We start from the raw sequence: 14,484 nt of genomic DNA, 5'->3' as shown, positions 1-14,484 counted from the left end.
TGTGACATGATTGTAAAGAAAATGGAATCATTCTTTAGTTTTCATTTAAATATTGCGAAAATTACAAAAAACCGCCTGTACGGCTACGCTTAATTAATCAACTTCAGAACTATGGAGAAGAGCAGTTTACGCTATTGCCGTGATTACCAAAATCAAACAAATCGCAAAATATAAAATTACTAGCCATTATCGGTTTGGAATTCGATTTATTCTGCTAAATTTCACTATTTTCTGCAAATTTATTTTTTCAATCAGAGCAATTTCAGCGGAAATTGGTGGGAGGTATATTTACGTAACAACCTCTCCCTCCGCGAGTCGGCAGTTCTACCGGTCTTATTGGGAATCAAAGTTTCTTGGTTAGAAAATCATGGCGTTGGTTTCTGCTAGAGCAATTTTCAGTCCAGGTAAGTTGCAAATTTCGAAATGTTGTTAAACATCGTTGACAGCTGATGAAAGTAATTAGCTGGCTGCTGCTGATGAGCCTGAGCGCCGAGTGTCACGAAACTTAACCTCGTCAAACCGTCATTTCGTCAGACGGCCAATTCTTCAGAAGTTATGGCCGTTTCTGTGCCTGATACTCGCGTCTGACTTACAAAGATGACCCTCTAGTTATCAATTAGTACGAACAGCTATTTTTCTTGTGTTACAGTTCTCCGGCAGACGGTGAAACAAATTATCGGGAACCGTCAACTGACCAAATACGTAAGTGTAATTTTGACTGTTCTGCTATGCTTAGTTTGAATTGAATTACTGGCTGTGATTACTGAAAACTCGTTTCATTCTTACCCTCTAATAGCGACATGGCCGGCTCTGTGCAAGACTTTTATTACCCACAGTAACAGCCCAGCGATTTTATGCCGAGAAAAAAGTATTTCTTAGGGACAAGCCGCATTGCAATGTTGGAACCATTGGCCACGTTGATCATGGCAAAACCACACTCACCGCAGCCATCACCAAAGGTCGGAAGATGCGTTTTTGATTGACGAATTTGAACCTCGTAAATTATCACTTGCAATCGAAGTAGTCTAATAATTAGTTAGTTGTAACAAAGTTTGTAAAGTTAGAGAACTTGATGTATTCCAAAAATGGTTGCAGTCTACCTAGCACATGTGTGTTTTTTCAACCGAATGACCCTGCAATATGGATCACTTGTAATATTTGTTTTCCACAGTACTCGCTGAGAAGGAAATGGCCACCGCAAAGGCGTACAATGAGATCGACAATGCGCCGGAGGAAAAGGCACGTGGAATTACTATTAATGTAGCCCACATTGAGTACCAAACTGAGAATCGTCATTATTCACACACGGACTGCCCTGGACACGCCGATTACATAAAAAATATGATCACTGGAACCTCTCAGATGGACGGTGCCATTCTCGTCGTCGCTGCCACCGATGGTGCCATGCCCCAAACAAGGGAGCACTTGCTTCTCGCTAAACAAATCGGCATCAACTACATTGTCATTTTTATCAACAAGGTAGGGTTTACATTCCTCATTCAGAGAAGTTCAAAAAAATTTCATTACATATCTGTTTGCTAAAATATGGCATTGACAATGTTTGAAATGTAGTAGTATCAAACTAACATAATGAAAGTTGTTCTAAAAACACTTAGAATCATAATATAAAACTTCATCGGAATTCCTTGCTAAACAGCTTTGTTCTGTACAATTCGAAGGAATCCTTTTTTCTCTTCAAATATTCAACAATGTTCTTACTTATCAAAGGTTGACGCAGCTGATGAGGAAATGGTTGAGTTGGTGGAGATGGAAATTCGCGAACTCATGACAGAGATGGGATATGACGGAGAAAATGCGCCGATCATAAAGGGAAGCGCACTCTGTGCTCTTGAAGGAAAAAAACCTGAAATTGGGTCTGAATCAATTACAAAGCTCCTCGAGGAAGTAGACAGGTACATTCCTACTCCTGTTCGCGACCTGGATAAGCCATTCCTACTTCCAGTCGAACAAACCTATTCCATACCGGGCCGAGGGACTGTTGTAACAGGTCGATTAGAGCGTGGAGTCCTGAAGAAGGGAAATGAGTGCGAGTTGGTTGGTTATGGTAAAGTTCTTAAAACTGTGGTAACAGGAGTAGAAATGTTCCGACAAATATTGGAAGAGGCTCAGGCGGGAGATCAGCTTGGAGCTCTTATCCGAGGTGTTAAGAGGGATGATGTTAGAAGAGGCATGATACTTGCGAAACCTGGAACCGTCAAAGCACAGGATCAGGTTGAGGCTCAAATTTACGTTCTCAGCAAGGAAGAAGGGGGCAGGGCTAAGCCAGTTCTCAACTTCATGCAATTACAAATGTTTTCAAAAACGTGGGATTGTGCTACCCAAGTGCAAATCCTTGAGAAGGATATGGTCATGCCAGGAGAGGACACAAAGTAAGATTTCACACGTTTCGGTACATGCCACTTTGGGTAAAAACTTTTCATTTATTTTTCCATCTTTTTCCCATATATTTATTATTTTTATCATCCACAGGCTTCTACTGAAACTATTTAAGCCAATGGTATGCGAACAAGGTCAACGGTTTACGATACGAGATGGAATTGTAACTCTGGGAACAGGTGTCATTACAAAAATATTGCCACCTCTGAATGAAACCGAAAGGTTGGCACTTACTGAAGGAAAGAAGGCCCGTGAGAAGAAATTAGCGAAAGCGAATTAATTTAGCAGTAATACCGAACACACATTCACATTGTTATCACTTTAAAGCTCGAAGGCAATCCTAAAGGTAAAGGAGATATTGACCCATCTGCCCGTTTCCATTGTAGTCTGTTGGTGTTGTTAATGATCAGTATAACGTTTACCCAACACTCAGTAATAATGTAACAGAAGAGCATCTTTAGCTAATTGATTTCTCTCAAAAGTTCGATCACGATTTTTTAAAGCAAAATTAAACAATACATCAATTAACGACATTAATATGCCTTCTAGTTATACGTTTTACATGCATTTCACTTGAAGGTTTCGTGTTCTGTCAGCGCGTATAACTGATATTACAAAAAAATGTGATTCTCGAGAGTGACATTCGTACCATTGAACTTTGGAAGAATGGTAAAGCATGACGCCAATTATACCATGAAACATGAACCGAATGTTGTTACTTTGAAGCTCCAGATGTCCAGCCGCTTTTTTTTTTTTTTTTTACATTTTCTTGTAAGTAAAACCATTTTAATTATCATACCGCTAGTGTAAGTAGTACCTGTAGATATTATCGTCAATAAAATTGAGAAGAAAATGTTCGGATCGGTTTTCCTCAGCGAATTTTTCATTCAACCACAGCAAGCAACATCTAAATACTGAAATAACAATAAATGGTAAATGAAAATGAAAAACGCAGAAGAATCAGTTTCATTGTTGATTTATTTATTTCACATGTATTAGCGGTGTAATTTTCTCTTCGCACAAATCCTTCTCTATTGATTGATAACGAAAGGAAGAATTGATCGAAATTACAACGTTCAAAAATTCAATACTACTACATAATGTAATGTTTAAAGTGATGTTAACATTGTTACAAAAAGAAGTAATCAAAATTTTCCACACAGTTTGTGTAAAGAAGTCTGTCACACAAATTTTCTATTTACGTTAATCAAAGAAAATAAAAATAAAAAACGAATAGAATAAATTAACTGGTTCGAGTACACAAGAAAAAAAACTGTAGGTAATTTTTGTTACAATTTAAATTCAAGCCGAACAAAGCATACATACACTTTCGCTTATAAAAATAGTAAACAGTCCTCAAGAACGTGGAAAGACGCAAACATACTCTGTCCATACGAGTACAATTCATGGAACGATATTACATAGTTTAGTAATTATTTATTAATAATCTACCCTTTCAAGCACACACTCGCAGACAACAGACAATCCCTAAAGTAGCCGGTTACTCCCAATAAATACCATTGTTACTTTTTTTTTTGGAACCATTCTTCTTGTAATTTTAAATTCAGTTTAGTTCACAGTGAGCTAACACGCATTCTTATGCAATCGAAGGACTTTTTCTTTGCAAAAGTATCTTTCGTGTATATTACGATTCATGTTATAATTAATCCTTGTCATTAAAAATAAGTCAAGAATTTAACACATGTTTCAGTATACGGTTCTAATTTTGAAAATAAAGCAAAACCATTGATTATTAAATAAGTTAAATGTATTTTAGTATCCACAAATACAACAATTGTAACCAGCATACAAGAAAAAAAATGATTGCAGAAAAAAGTAGACGTTAAAAATTATGCAGTCGATGCATTATTCACAATAAAAAATTTTAAAGTGAACAATCACAAAAATATCCAACTTTAAAACGCGCTAATTTCATAATCGAATAACTACAATGTTATCAGAATACTTAAAAAAAAAAAATTTCTATTTAGTTGGATACTCAAGTAATGCGATATGAATTACAAAGAAAAATGATAAAGGAATTTTCATAAAAGGAAAGTTCCTTCGACCGATATTTATATAATTATTTTATTCGCATTAAACATTTAAGGGCGAGCACATGACGTGCAGTAAGGCGCTCGCCAAGACCTCGCAGTAAGGCCTTCAGCATTGATTGATGGTAATGAAACTAAAGGTCCTCATCGTCTTCCGGGAGCGCTGTCTCCTGAGCTTCTTTGAGATCCTTTTCAATTTGTTGCTGCCATTGTGGGTCCATTGTGACTTCAGGTGGCAGGAGAGCCGGCATAGCGACGAACTCCAAGTTAGGATCTCCGATCAGTTTGCGAGCCAGCCACAAGAACGGTTTCTCAAAGTTGTAATTACTCTTCGCACTGATGTCGTAATACTGTTAAAATCAAATGCAAAATATCAACAAATTGCATTTTTCTACATTTCAAGTATCAAAATTATTTTAAACAGTTTGCACAGATGTTCGAACACAACAGAAGCAGCTATGAGATCGAGGTAGGGAGTCTGCGTAAATTTGCATCAACAGAAAGAACAACATACCTGAAGATTCTTCTTCCTGTGAAATACGATGCTCTTGGCTTTGACTTTTCTGTCCTTGATGTCAACCTTGTTGCCGCATAGTACGATAGGAATGTTTTCGCAGACTCTGACTAAATCTCTGTGCCAGTTTGGTACATTTTTATAGGTGACACGAGATGTTACGTCAAACATGATAACGGCGCATTGTCCCTGGATATAGTAACCGTCTCGAAGACCTCCGAATTTCTCCTGCCCAGCAGTGTCCCAAACGTTGAATCTAATCGGCCCTCTATTCGTGTGAAATATCAAGGGATGGACTTCGACGCCCAGTGTCGCAACGTACTTCTTTTCAAATTCACCCGTCAAGTGCCTCTTGACGAAGGTCGTTTTGCCCGTACCTCCGTCGCCGACGAGGACGCACTTGAAGGTGGGCATATCGGGTTCCTGAGTCATCTTGGCTGATATTGTTCCAACGTTCCTGCCTCACTGTGAACAATATTATCCAAGGATTAAAGGAGGTAAAATACAGGGCGGAAGCGAAGATCCGCGTGGCGAGAAATAACTATAACGAAATATTCGTCTACGTGGGACAATCACGCGCGAGAAACGTGACTTGTTAATCCAACCTCTATATATGTATCATCGGTACAGACAGTGACGCTGACTATGAAGACGGATCGAGGATCGCGATGATGCCTAACCGAAAGCCAAACGCCGGCCTGAACTTTCGGAGTTTATCGCGACACAGAGATGCCGGTCGGTTCGGTTTCCGCCGCGTGCGTTCCACGCCGGCATTAAACGGTCGAGAAATGATCTCGTTAAGCGTAGAAATGGCGCCGCTCGGTTGTATCAAGGGAAATTGATGTTAAAAGACCGGTATCGCCGAGAAGCGGTAACCGACTCAAGTTCAACGTTTTTCGAAATATATCCGTGCTCCGTTGGTGAAAAATGTCGAATATTTCAGAGCGGCAAGGGAATTTCCCGGTATAATACGATGTACGTGAAAATGGGCGATAAAACTCACCGTCTCGCACAGTCGTTATGGTTCACAATGGCGTTCCTCAGGGTAGGCGAACGGCGGTAGAGGACCTCGTCATTCGTCGGACGCGAGGGTCGATAGATTGTGAATGAAAGTGGTGCGGTTAGAAGCGAAAAAATAAGAAAACAATTATGAACAGGGTGTGTTTGCAAAATAAAAAACGGTACGGTTGTGCTGATGAGAAATAAATCGGCGAAGCGACATCTGGCGTGCGCCGTTTTGACGTCAGCTGGGCATGCGCACTAATCGGCGACGGCACTGCAGAAGCAGGCGAATCGCGAGACGTATCGATTTTATGATCGTGTCTCGCGGTTAGTGTGTCCGTTTCCTTAGTTTTTAGTGGCTGTGCATCCTCCTCTTACATGGATAAAATCGTGAATGGGATTATTTACTAGGTGGATTTTGCTCTACGCCCAGTGACTCGCGACACGTGATAAAACATGACCAAGGATAGATTAGCGGCCCTCGTCGCGGTGAGTTTATACACAATTACACGCACCTCGCTCCTGCTGCCGAGCCGCTAGACAACCGTTCACAACCTCGTAACGTGTTACATTACGTACGAATATACGATGCCAGTCGAGATACGCTTGTCACGGCTCGACCCACCCCGATAGTGCGGTTGCCGGATGAAAAACAATGCGTCGAATTGAGCCCGACAGGTTAACGTCGTTTTAAACGTGCAAAAATCGCTCCAGGACACTTATCACCTACGTCCTGGCAACCGCTTCGCCGGTATCCTTAGGTGACAGGTGTCTATGGTCCGCGTCATCGGCCTATTTCAGCTGCTGACTGACTTCTCTCCTCTCTCTCTCTCTCTATATATATATATATATATCTCCATATATCTCTATGATGCAGCCAGTGAGCTGTCATCTTATCTGCCTATGCCCCACCCCTTTGTCGCTTTCATTACCTGTCAATCTCGTAACAAAAGATATTTTCCTTCTTCCGTTTTTTATTCTCTTCCTCCCACTGTCAAACCGTATTAGGAAACGACGCTTAGTTCTCTCCATATCGAGTCGGCTCTAATCAGATCTCGAATCAGATTCGTTTCTTCTCTTTTTTTTTTTGTATTCTTTTGATTGTAGCAATTTCCGGCTAATTCGCCGAATCCAATCAATTGGCAGGAAAATGTTCGTAAATATCGTTTACTACGAAAGTACGAACGGTTTTCCTCGTATTGACACAGTGCGCGTACAATATCTGTACGCAGAGCTGTATTATCTCACATTTGTACACAGTACCGTTGATTACTCAATCGTTCCGTTATTCCGAGTACAATACCTAGTGTCCAGATATTTTTTCACCCCTCCGATTTGTTGAATATCTGTAAAAATTACAAAACAACAATGCTAGATCAGTAGATGAAAAACTTTGCGTCATTTATATCGGTGATTCGCACGGTATTGCAGCGAAGAAACAACTTGTGTACTTTGATTACGCATCGAGAGAAAGAGTCACGATGAAAAACAACCCTGTGCTAACTCGAATGTCAAATCCTCCGAGAAGGCCGTCGGCACATTCTTCCGTCCTTCAAAAGCTGTTCCACATACCCGACGGCGTCACAAATACACAGTAAACTTGTCAGTTTTATCACTGAAACGATAATAGCTCCGGGATATCATTTTATCGTATTATTCGTGCGCATTGGGTTAGAAATATTAGGCATTCGTTTGGCAGGGTTTTCCGAGTATGATTCTCGTATCCTTTTCCGTACGAAAAATGTGAAATCAGTTCTTGACTTGACCGGAAACTGATTATCGGTTGAGAATTCTTATCACCGGTTACTCGGCTGGTTGTTGCGTGAGCGAATCGAGCTTCCTCTTCTTCGCAATACCTTGAAAAATTTTCTCCGCAGAGACGTTGAAGTGACAGTTTTTACGTATTTAAAATGCACGTGTACGTTATGACGATAATTGAAAATTTTTACTTTTTTCACAGGCTCAGTCGGACGATGACGACGTGGCGGACGAGGTGTCCGTCAACGTGGGAGGGCAGGATGATTTCATGACGGAATTCTTCGCGGAGGTGAGTTTGAAAAAATCGCATTAAAGAGGAATGGAAGAGAAATCGACGAATCGAAAGTATACGATTATATACATGAAGCTTTCCGTGACATCTCGATCAAGATTCTACGTCGATGTCTCAGATTGGCTTTGTGATTTTTTTGTGTCTAAATACATGACGAAAAACGCGATCGCAATTTTTTTCAATATTTTTCGACCCAGAGTATCTCAAGTATGATTTAAAAAGTTGAAACGAAAACTCCCGATTTAGACACCTATTAGAAGTTGGAGATTTCATAAATTCAAAAGATGAATGAGAATAATAAAAAATTGTTATTATTCGATTGCATTTTTGATATAAGATTGAACACAAAATTGTGCATTATTAATAATAATAATATAATTTTGAGAATGATAATTTTTTGTCATTTCTCTTACTTATCTTTTGAAGTCGTGTCATCTCCAACTTCTACGCTACTGAAATCGACGTAGAATCTTGATCGAGATGTCACAGAATGCCCCATATGTATATATGTGATGAATGAACGCCGATCCACGATTCGCCTTTTCGTCGAGTTGACAATGCCGTAATAAATGTACTTACCTATCTTCAAAACTCTTATCGCAATGATGAGAAAGAATATTTCTATGTCATAGGTACAATGATTGTTACACATTCTTGTCGCACACTTATACTATATACCTTTACGTAATTTTTAACCTCTGATTGCACGTAATCGAGGGATATTTTTTTTTTTATCAGTTTATTATCACAGATTGCAAATCTACAACCGGCGGTCGGATAATCCGGCGCGTTCACTTACTCGCAGTGTTAAAAAAAAAATCGTAGCAAGACTTGAGAAATGTTATCCCGTATCTACGCGATATATCGAAAAGTTTATGTATACGTGGATAATAATTGAATTACGATAAATTAGTAAACGTATTAAAGGTTGTTGACAAATAACTCTCGTGTTCTAGTTGGTCTAATTTTATTCTTTTATTTGCCGTATGCTTTTTCCTCCTGAACACGATTCAAGCGAAAGTAAAAATAAACACAAGAAAGTTCGGAACCACAACACTCGAAAAAAAAATATTTTTACAAGCCACGCGTGAAATATCTGCCGATTTTACGCAAAAGCTTTCTTCCCGTATAGAAAGAAAGTTAGGTTCAATTTTAGCGTTATTATACACTTATATGTAGCAATAATTATAGGGCGGTATAGGTATCAGCAGGTGTCGTTACGATTTATTTTCTTCTATAATTACGTATCTGGTTTAGATCGCTGTGCTCGGTATAAAGTATAAAACCTTGTATATATCTGAGCCGACAGTCGGCATATGATAAGAGCTTTTATTGTCGCAAGGTCAGCAATTAAGCATCATGATTCATAACGATAGTGGGACGTATTATATTTTACTCACATATAATAGCCGTTTAATGGACGTGTCTCTTAAAAAAATATCGTGTTATACTCAATAGTATTCATGTTCGCTCGATTATCCGTCAACTTTTTCTTATCTTCGGTCCAATCTACGTAAATATAATTATCGCCGGCAATTGTTGGATGAACGCGTGTTCAGAATACGTCATAATTGATTCGTACGTTAAGGAAAACAAACAGATCATTCAACCGTCTTAGTCCGTAGAAAATAGATAATTTGTACAGGGTCTGTACCGCTCCTTAAATATCCTTAAATATCGTTAAATTCTGGAATTATTCTGGCAAACAGATATTGCTCCTTAAGTCGTGGAAAAGTTGACGTAATACATTTTTGATTGAAAACCGCGACATTTCATTTTTAATATACGGCCGTGAATGCGTTCAATTTTACCAGACGGACCATTTGATCGTTAGCAATTTTCTCTCTACATAAACAGCTATATAATTTTCTTTTGATTCAACATGTAACCAGCTAATCTTATCCTTGAAAATTCAATAGAAAAAACAAATTACGAAAATACAAAAAAAAAAAATAAGACATATTTTAGCCGTCGGTTCAATGAGACGATAAAACCGCGCAGAAATAACTAGTAAGTATGATGGTAGAAAGTTCGAATAATTTAAATCAAAGTGCGCGATAAAAAAAAATCAAAAAAAAAAAAAAAAAGTAAAAAACCGGTGCATTCGACTCGAGGTCCCGGCACTTTGCCACTCCGAAAACATCCACCCGGTCCTGTGATCCTCGAGCCGGTTTGCAACGGCATCATGGTCGTCCTTTGCCTCCTCCTTCTTTCCAACTATGTGTTACACGGTAGTTAAAACTCCCGGAATCAGCCAGTCTTTTTCCCCCTCACCTTCAACCGCTGTAAGCGGTTGGTTTCGGAGTGAAAAGCGGTCAAAGGAAAACTTCCGGGTGAAAAAGAAATTTTCTAAAAGCTTCTGGAGCCGGTTAAATTACTATATGTAGGTATCTATATGTATATATCGTGTGTGTTTCTTCGCGTTTAATACGCTGTGCAGCCGCAAAACATTGCACTAGGAACATACAGGTATACTTGAATTGAAGAGCGGAGAGAAAAAGGAAGGATTCATCCGATTTTTATCGTAAATTTTTATCTCACGATTAATTTTTCGCGATTATTATTCCGTTCGCCGAAAAATTTGCCGCATACCGCCGTTATCGATGAAAAAACTTCCCGAATATAAGTATTTATTTTTTTCCATTTTTCTTTCATTAATTTTCATGTTGCTAACGATTGATTTTATATTCGTAGTTAATACGAATATTCTATAGGTACATGGTTCTCTATTGACATTAAATTGCAAAAATTTATTCCATCTTCTAATATTGTTTTCTGTGTAAAGATGATTGCATTCTTCAGAATCGTTCAGTCCACACGTAATGCAGCACAGACGTTTCCATGAGTTTTCTTTATCTCTGTACAACACTAAACGTAGGGATTTGTAAGATCTGTGGCAACAAATCGTCCGATAATTACGTTTGTTTTAGTACTACTATGGCAGTTGTGGAACTTTCTACGCCGCGAGGTCCCTCCCTCCCTCTCTGCCTGTATCATAGTATCTATTATCGGTTTAACCGACCGTTATCACGTAAAACGAGTTGGGTATGATACTTCATTCGTTAAATATAGCCTGAAACCCCGTGCGGCAACTGCGGACAAAACAGGGTGCAATTTTGCCTCGTATATATCCGGGCGAACGAACCTCTCGTGAATCGTCCCTGCATAAAAGTTGTACGTGTAATATGTATCGCTGGTCCGGAGAAAAACTACGCAACTTGTGTTTCTTTGCTCGTTATTTGTTTGTTTTTTCTTCTCTGTTATTTACCACATATTTACAACCGTTTGGAACCCTTCATTTCTAATCGCAAATTTTCTCATCGATTATTATTACATCCAAATGATAGCAACAATGATGAAAACGCGTGTACGTCTGTAGCTTGTTCGTATGTTAAGTTGAAAAACAAATTTATACCGTGTTGAATCATATTTTAGCTTTTTTACTTAGCTTCGTACACAGCCTTCAAACTTTTTCAATGTCATGCTTAAGTCATCGCTGCACGCGCCTCTTTTTTTATCCATCTATATAGAAAGCAAGCCCATGGCACCATGTCTGTATACCCGTATATAATACATACATACATGTGTATGAATATCGTATGAATATAACGCATTTGCGTTTCAAAGGCAAGCGACGATAGTAAAAAAAGCTCTTTTTCACTCGTCACCCTGTGTATGGATTATTTATGGCTGAAATTTCACCATTCCAAAATCTCTACATTGAGATTTCAATTTCTCAAGTCCAAGTTTTTCACATTTGTTGCGGATGTCGACAAATTTTATGATACGCATATACTGTTTTTCATTTATATTTATTATACATGTATATGTATATATGTTATACAGTGTTACGGTATTGAAATGGAATTTTATATTTGAGAAAAGAATTTGAACCGAAAAAATTTTGCTGCATCTAAATCACTTAAAACACAATATATATCATCTTTGTGACGAAGATTTATTTTCTTTTATTTCGAAGTGTACGTGCAAAAATTTTTCCGATGAGAAAATTGTGATTTCATCCACGGAATATTACATATTTATATACGATGCCACTGAAAAGGGGACAAGGGAAATTACGTCGCACGCTATGTACGCATTTGTACGATTATTATACGTCATGCAAAGGTAATCTGTTCTTGGTAAGATAAGAACGAGCAAAAAAATTTAAAAAAAAACCAACCGATAGAGAGGAAACGAAAGAACTAAAACGTGTAGTAATATAGTCATAACCGTAATGAATTAGGCGATGATTAAAACAAAAGACAGTACACACTGTGTATGGTGAAGTGAAAAGATTGAAGAGGGAATAAAAAATGCCCACAAATTTCTATGAAATTCGGTAAAATTCTAGTCAGTCTCTCTATTGTATAGAAGTCGGATCAATCTCCGATAGAAGAAGGTTATATTTTAGGGTGATGTACTCCGTAATATGCTTACGTCACGTCATGACACCCAGTATATTCATGGCCCATGATTCAGGAATAATCGATCCGTCCTGGAATATATTGTGTAACTGTTGGCGTAAAGTATACTATATACATATATATATATATATATGTTATATAATTATGCGGTAACTGGTATCGAATGCTTGATGGAGAGGGAGAGGGATGAAAAACATCTTTACAGTCAACAAGCGTGGTTATTATACAATTTTAATGAAAAGAAATTGAAGAACGAAAGGCGGAAGACGAACTTTCGATACGAATACTACGAATATACAGCAGCGTGTATCTACACAGCAGGGTCATGGTTTTCTTTATAACCTTTTTCTTCTCACGTACCCTTCGAAAAGTTAGCTTTTAGCCTGAAACGAAGCCTCGTGAAAACGGGACTTGGTAGCAAAATTCTAAAAGGTAACTCATCCGGTTTGTATTTTTCAAACACTCTAACCGAAATATCTCGAAAACTATACAAATTGGGAAGCTGTTTTTAATTTCATTTTGTAGATAAACAAATTTCCTATAAAAAAAAATTTTAAGACTGCTGTACACCTAAATGTTAATCTTGTATTTGATACGAACTTGCATAAGCATCTTCATTCGTTTAATCAATGCACTCAACTTTAAACGTTCGTATCGAATACAAGATTAACATTTAGATGTACAGTAGTCTCGGATTTTTTTTTTTTTTTTTTTTTAGAGTAATTTTGATTATTTATAAAATGAAACGAAAAACAGCTTCCCAACTTGTACAGTTTTCGAGATATTTCGTTCATAGTGTTTGAAAAATTGAAACCGTTCGAGGCACCTTTTAGAATTTTATCACCGAGTTCCGATTTCGCGAGCCTTCGTTTGAGGCTAAAAACTAAATTTTCGAAGGGTACGTGAGAAGAAAAAAGAAGAAGAGTTGAAAAAAAAAAAACCACCCCGGTATACAGGTACACACGAGCATTGTACATACCTATAATTCTAACACAAGAGGCGCAGCTTATCTCGCGGAACTATCCTACGTATACATGGCGTTGTCAGATGCCGTCGACGTCGAGTCGCTCTAGAGAGAAGTTCATTAGGAGCCAGGAGACAATATGCATGCTCTTTGGTTAACGACGTCAGGAATCCCTGAGAAATTATCAGAGTCATTAGCCAACCGGTGGATGTGATGCGATGCGATGGCGTGTATATATATATAAATGCAATTCCAGCCTAGCAGTCGAACCTTTTGTTTTTGCCCTATCGTTCTTCATTCCCTTTCGCAAATTAAGCCCGGTTGTAAAATAATAATGATCACGACAATGGTAGTAATGATTTTAATTTACGAGGGCGAAAAAAAAGTTTTTAAAAAAAAAAAAAAAAAAATAAAATCAAAGTCCATAACCGTTGTTGTAATGTTCGAAAATTTGGACAAATTTCAAATTGAAAAAAAAGTACGCTTCACTTTTTATACATATATATATATATATATATATATACCTGTAATACGTCCGTTGTAAATCGTCGTCGTAAAATTTTGCTGCTCGTCGAGAAATCAGGAAACATGTATAAACTTGGCGCCTAGTTCAGGTCTCTCTTCTCCCCCTCTATCTTCCTGGTTCCCCTCTTTCGCCTCCGCCACTCTGCTTCAATCGCACGTCGAGCGAACGGACGGAGGTAATTTGGCAAAGGGTGTATACGCACACAGAGATACCTACCCGATGTAGGTATGTTCGTGACCTAGCGTAACCCTAGACCAATCTGCAACCACGTGGATCCATCCGATCGTACCGGATTTATACCGGCGTAGGCGTAACGCTTGATGATGAATTTGCGTTTGCGCGATGAGAATTAGCTTTATAACTTGATATATCATTAAATCGTTGCACGTGCCTACAATCATATAATTTACACGTAATTTACACCGTGCGTATTATGGAGTATTATACGCGAAGAACGGGATCGGTTTTGACCGATGGTCGGGAAACTTGACGTACGGCCGGAATCCCGTTCCCTTCGGTGCCGAATAATTTTTTATTCCGCGCAATTTGC

The 14,484-nt window shown here is 38.4% G+C and overlaps 3 protein-coding genes across 10 annotated transcripts in view; 2 read left to right on the top strand and 1 right to left on the bottom strand.

Annotated features, from left to right (window-relative positions):
• Positions 1-281: 281 nt before the first annotated feature.
• LOC124212407 (elongation factor Tu, mitochondrial) lies at positions 282-4,011 on the top strand. Of its 2 annotated transcripts, XR_006881636.2 has the most exons (7): positions 282-404; positions 650-702; positions 797-959; positions 1,172-1,479; positions 1,729-2,390; positions 2,491-2,743; positions 2,977-4,011. XR_006881636.2 is itself a non-coding variant. In XM_046612371.2 (6 exons), exons 1-6 carry the CDS (start codon positions 368-370, stop codon positions 2,675-2,677), a joined length of 1,410 nt encoding a protein of 469 aa, XP_046468327.1. In that variant the 5' UTR covers positions 282-367; the 3' UTR covers positions 2,678-4,011. The 2 variants fall into 2 exon arrangements, 1 of the variants encoding a protein (XP_046468327.1); XM_046612371.2 differs by having other exon boundaries at positions 2,491-4,011.
• Ran (RAN, member RAS oncogene family) lies at positions 3,887-6,128 on the bottom strand. Of its 2 annotated transcripts, none has more exons than XM_046612383.2 (3): positions 5,969-6,128; positions 4,966-5,430; positions 3,887-4,801 (listed from the first exon to the last, which is right to left on the bottom strand). In XM_046612383.2, exons 2-3 carry the CDS (start codon positions 5,395-5,397, stop codon positions 4,586-4,588), a joined length of 648 nt encoding a protein of 215 aa, XP_046468339.1. In that variant the 5' UTR covers positions 5,398-5,430; positions 5,969-6,128; the 3' UTR covers positions 3,887-4,585. The 2 variants fall into 2 exon arrangements, with proteins under 2 accessions (XP_046468339.1, XP_046468340.1); XM_046612384.2 differs by lacking the exon at positions 5,969-6,128 and adding an exon at positions 5,571-5,910.
• A 117-nt stretch (positions 6,129-6,245) lies between these two features.
• The window catches only part of LOC124212411 (syntaxin 1A), an 84,502-nt gene continuing 76,263 nt past the window's right edge, over positions 6,246-14,484 (top strand). For 3 of the 6 annotated variants that reach the window (XR_011176430.1, XR_011176432.1, XM_046612382.1), the window contains exons 1-2: positions 6,246-6,456; positions 7,928-8,014. Coding sequence is in view for 2 of the 6 variants with exons in the window: in XM_046612382.1 (XP_046468338.1) it covers positions 6,424-6,456; positions 7,928-8,014 (120 nt within the window). In the remaining 4 variants the exon portion in view is untranslated. The remainder of the gene's footprint in view (positions 6,457-7,927; positions 8,015-14,484) is intronic. The other 3 variants (XR_006881637.2, XR_011176431.1, XM_046612379.2) reach the window with 1 other exon arrangement.

Source organism: Neodiprion pinetum, chromosome 2 (assembly GCF_021155775.2).
Source record: "Neodiprion pinetum isolate iyNeoPine1 chromosome 2, iyNeoPine1.2, whole genome shotgun sequence".
NCBI lineage: Eukaryota > Metazoa > Arthropoda > Insecta > Hymenoptera > Diprionidae > Neodiprion > Neodiprion pinetum.
The sequence above is the reverse complement of the archived record's forward strand: the minus strand, read 5'-3'. Positions and strand labels throughout refer to the sequence as shown.

Coding starts and splice junctions, on each gene's coding strand:
- Ran (XM_046612383.2), bottom strand. CDS start 5,397: ATGACTCAGGAACCCGATATGCCCACCTTCAAGTGCGTCCTCGTCGGC. Junction 4,802..4,965: donor ACAGGAAGAAGAATCTTCAG/GTATGTTGTTCT, acceptor TGATTTTAACAG/TATTACGACATCAGTGCGAA.
- LOC124212407 (XM_046612371.2), top strand. CDS start 368: ATGGCGTTGGTTTCTGCTAGAGCAATTTTCAGTCCAG. Junction 703..796: donor ACCGTCAACTGACCAAATAC/GTAAGTGTAATT, acceptor ACCCTCTAATAG/CGACATGGCCGGCTCTGTGC. Junction 960..1,171: donor CACCGCAGCCATCACCAAAG/GTCGGAAGATGC, acceptor TGTTTTCCACAG/TACTCGCTGAGAAGGAAATG.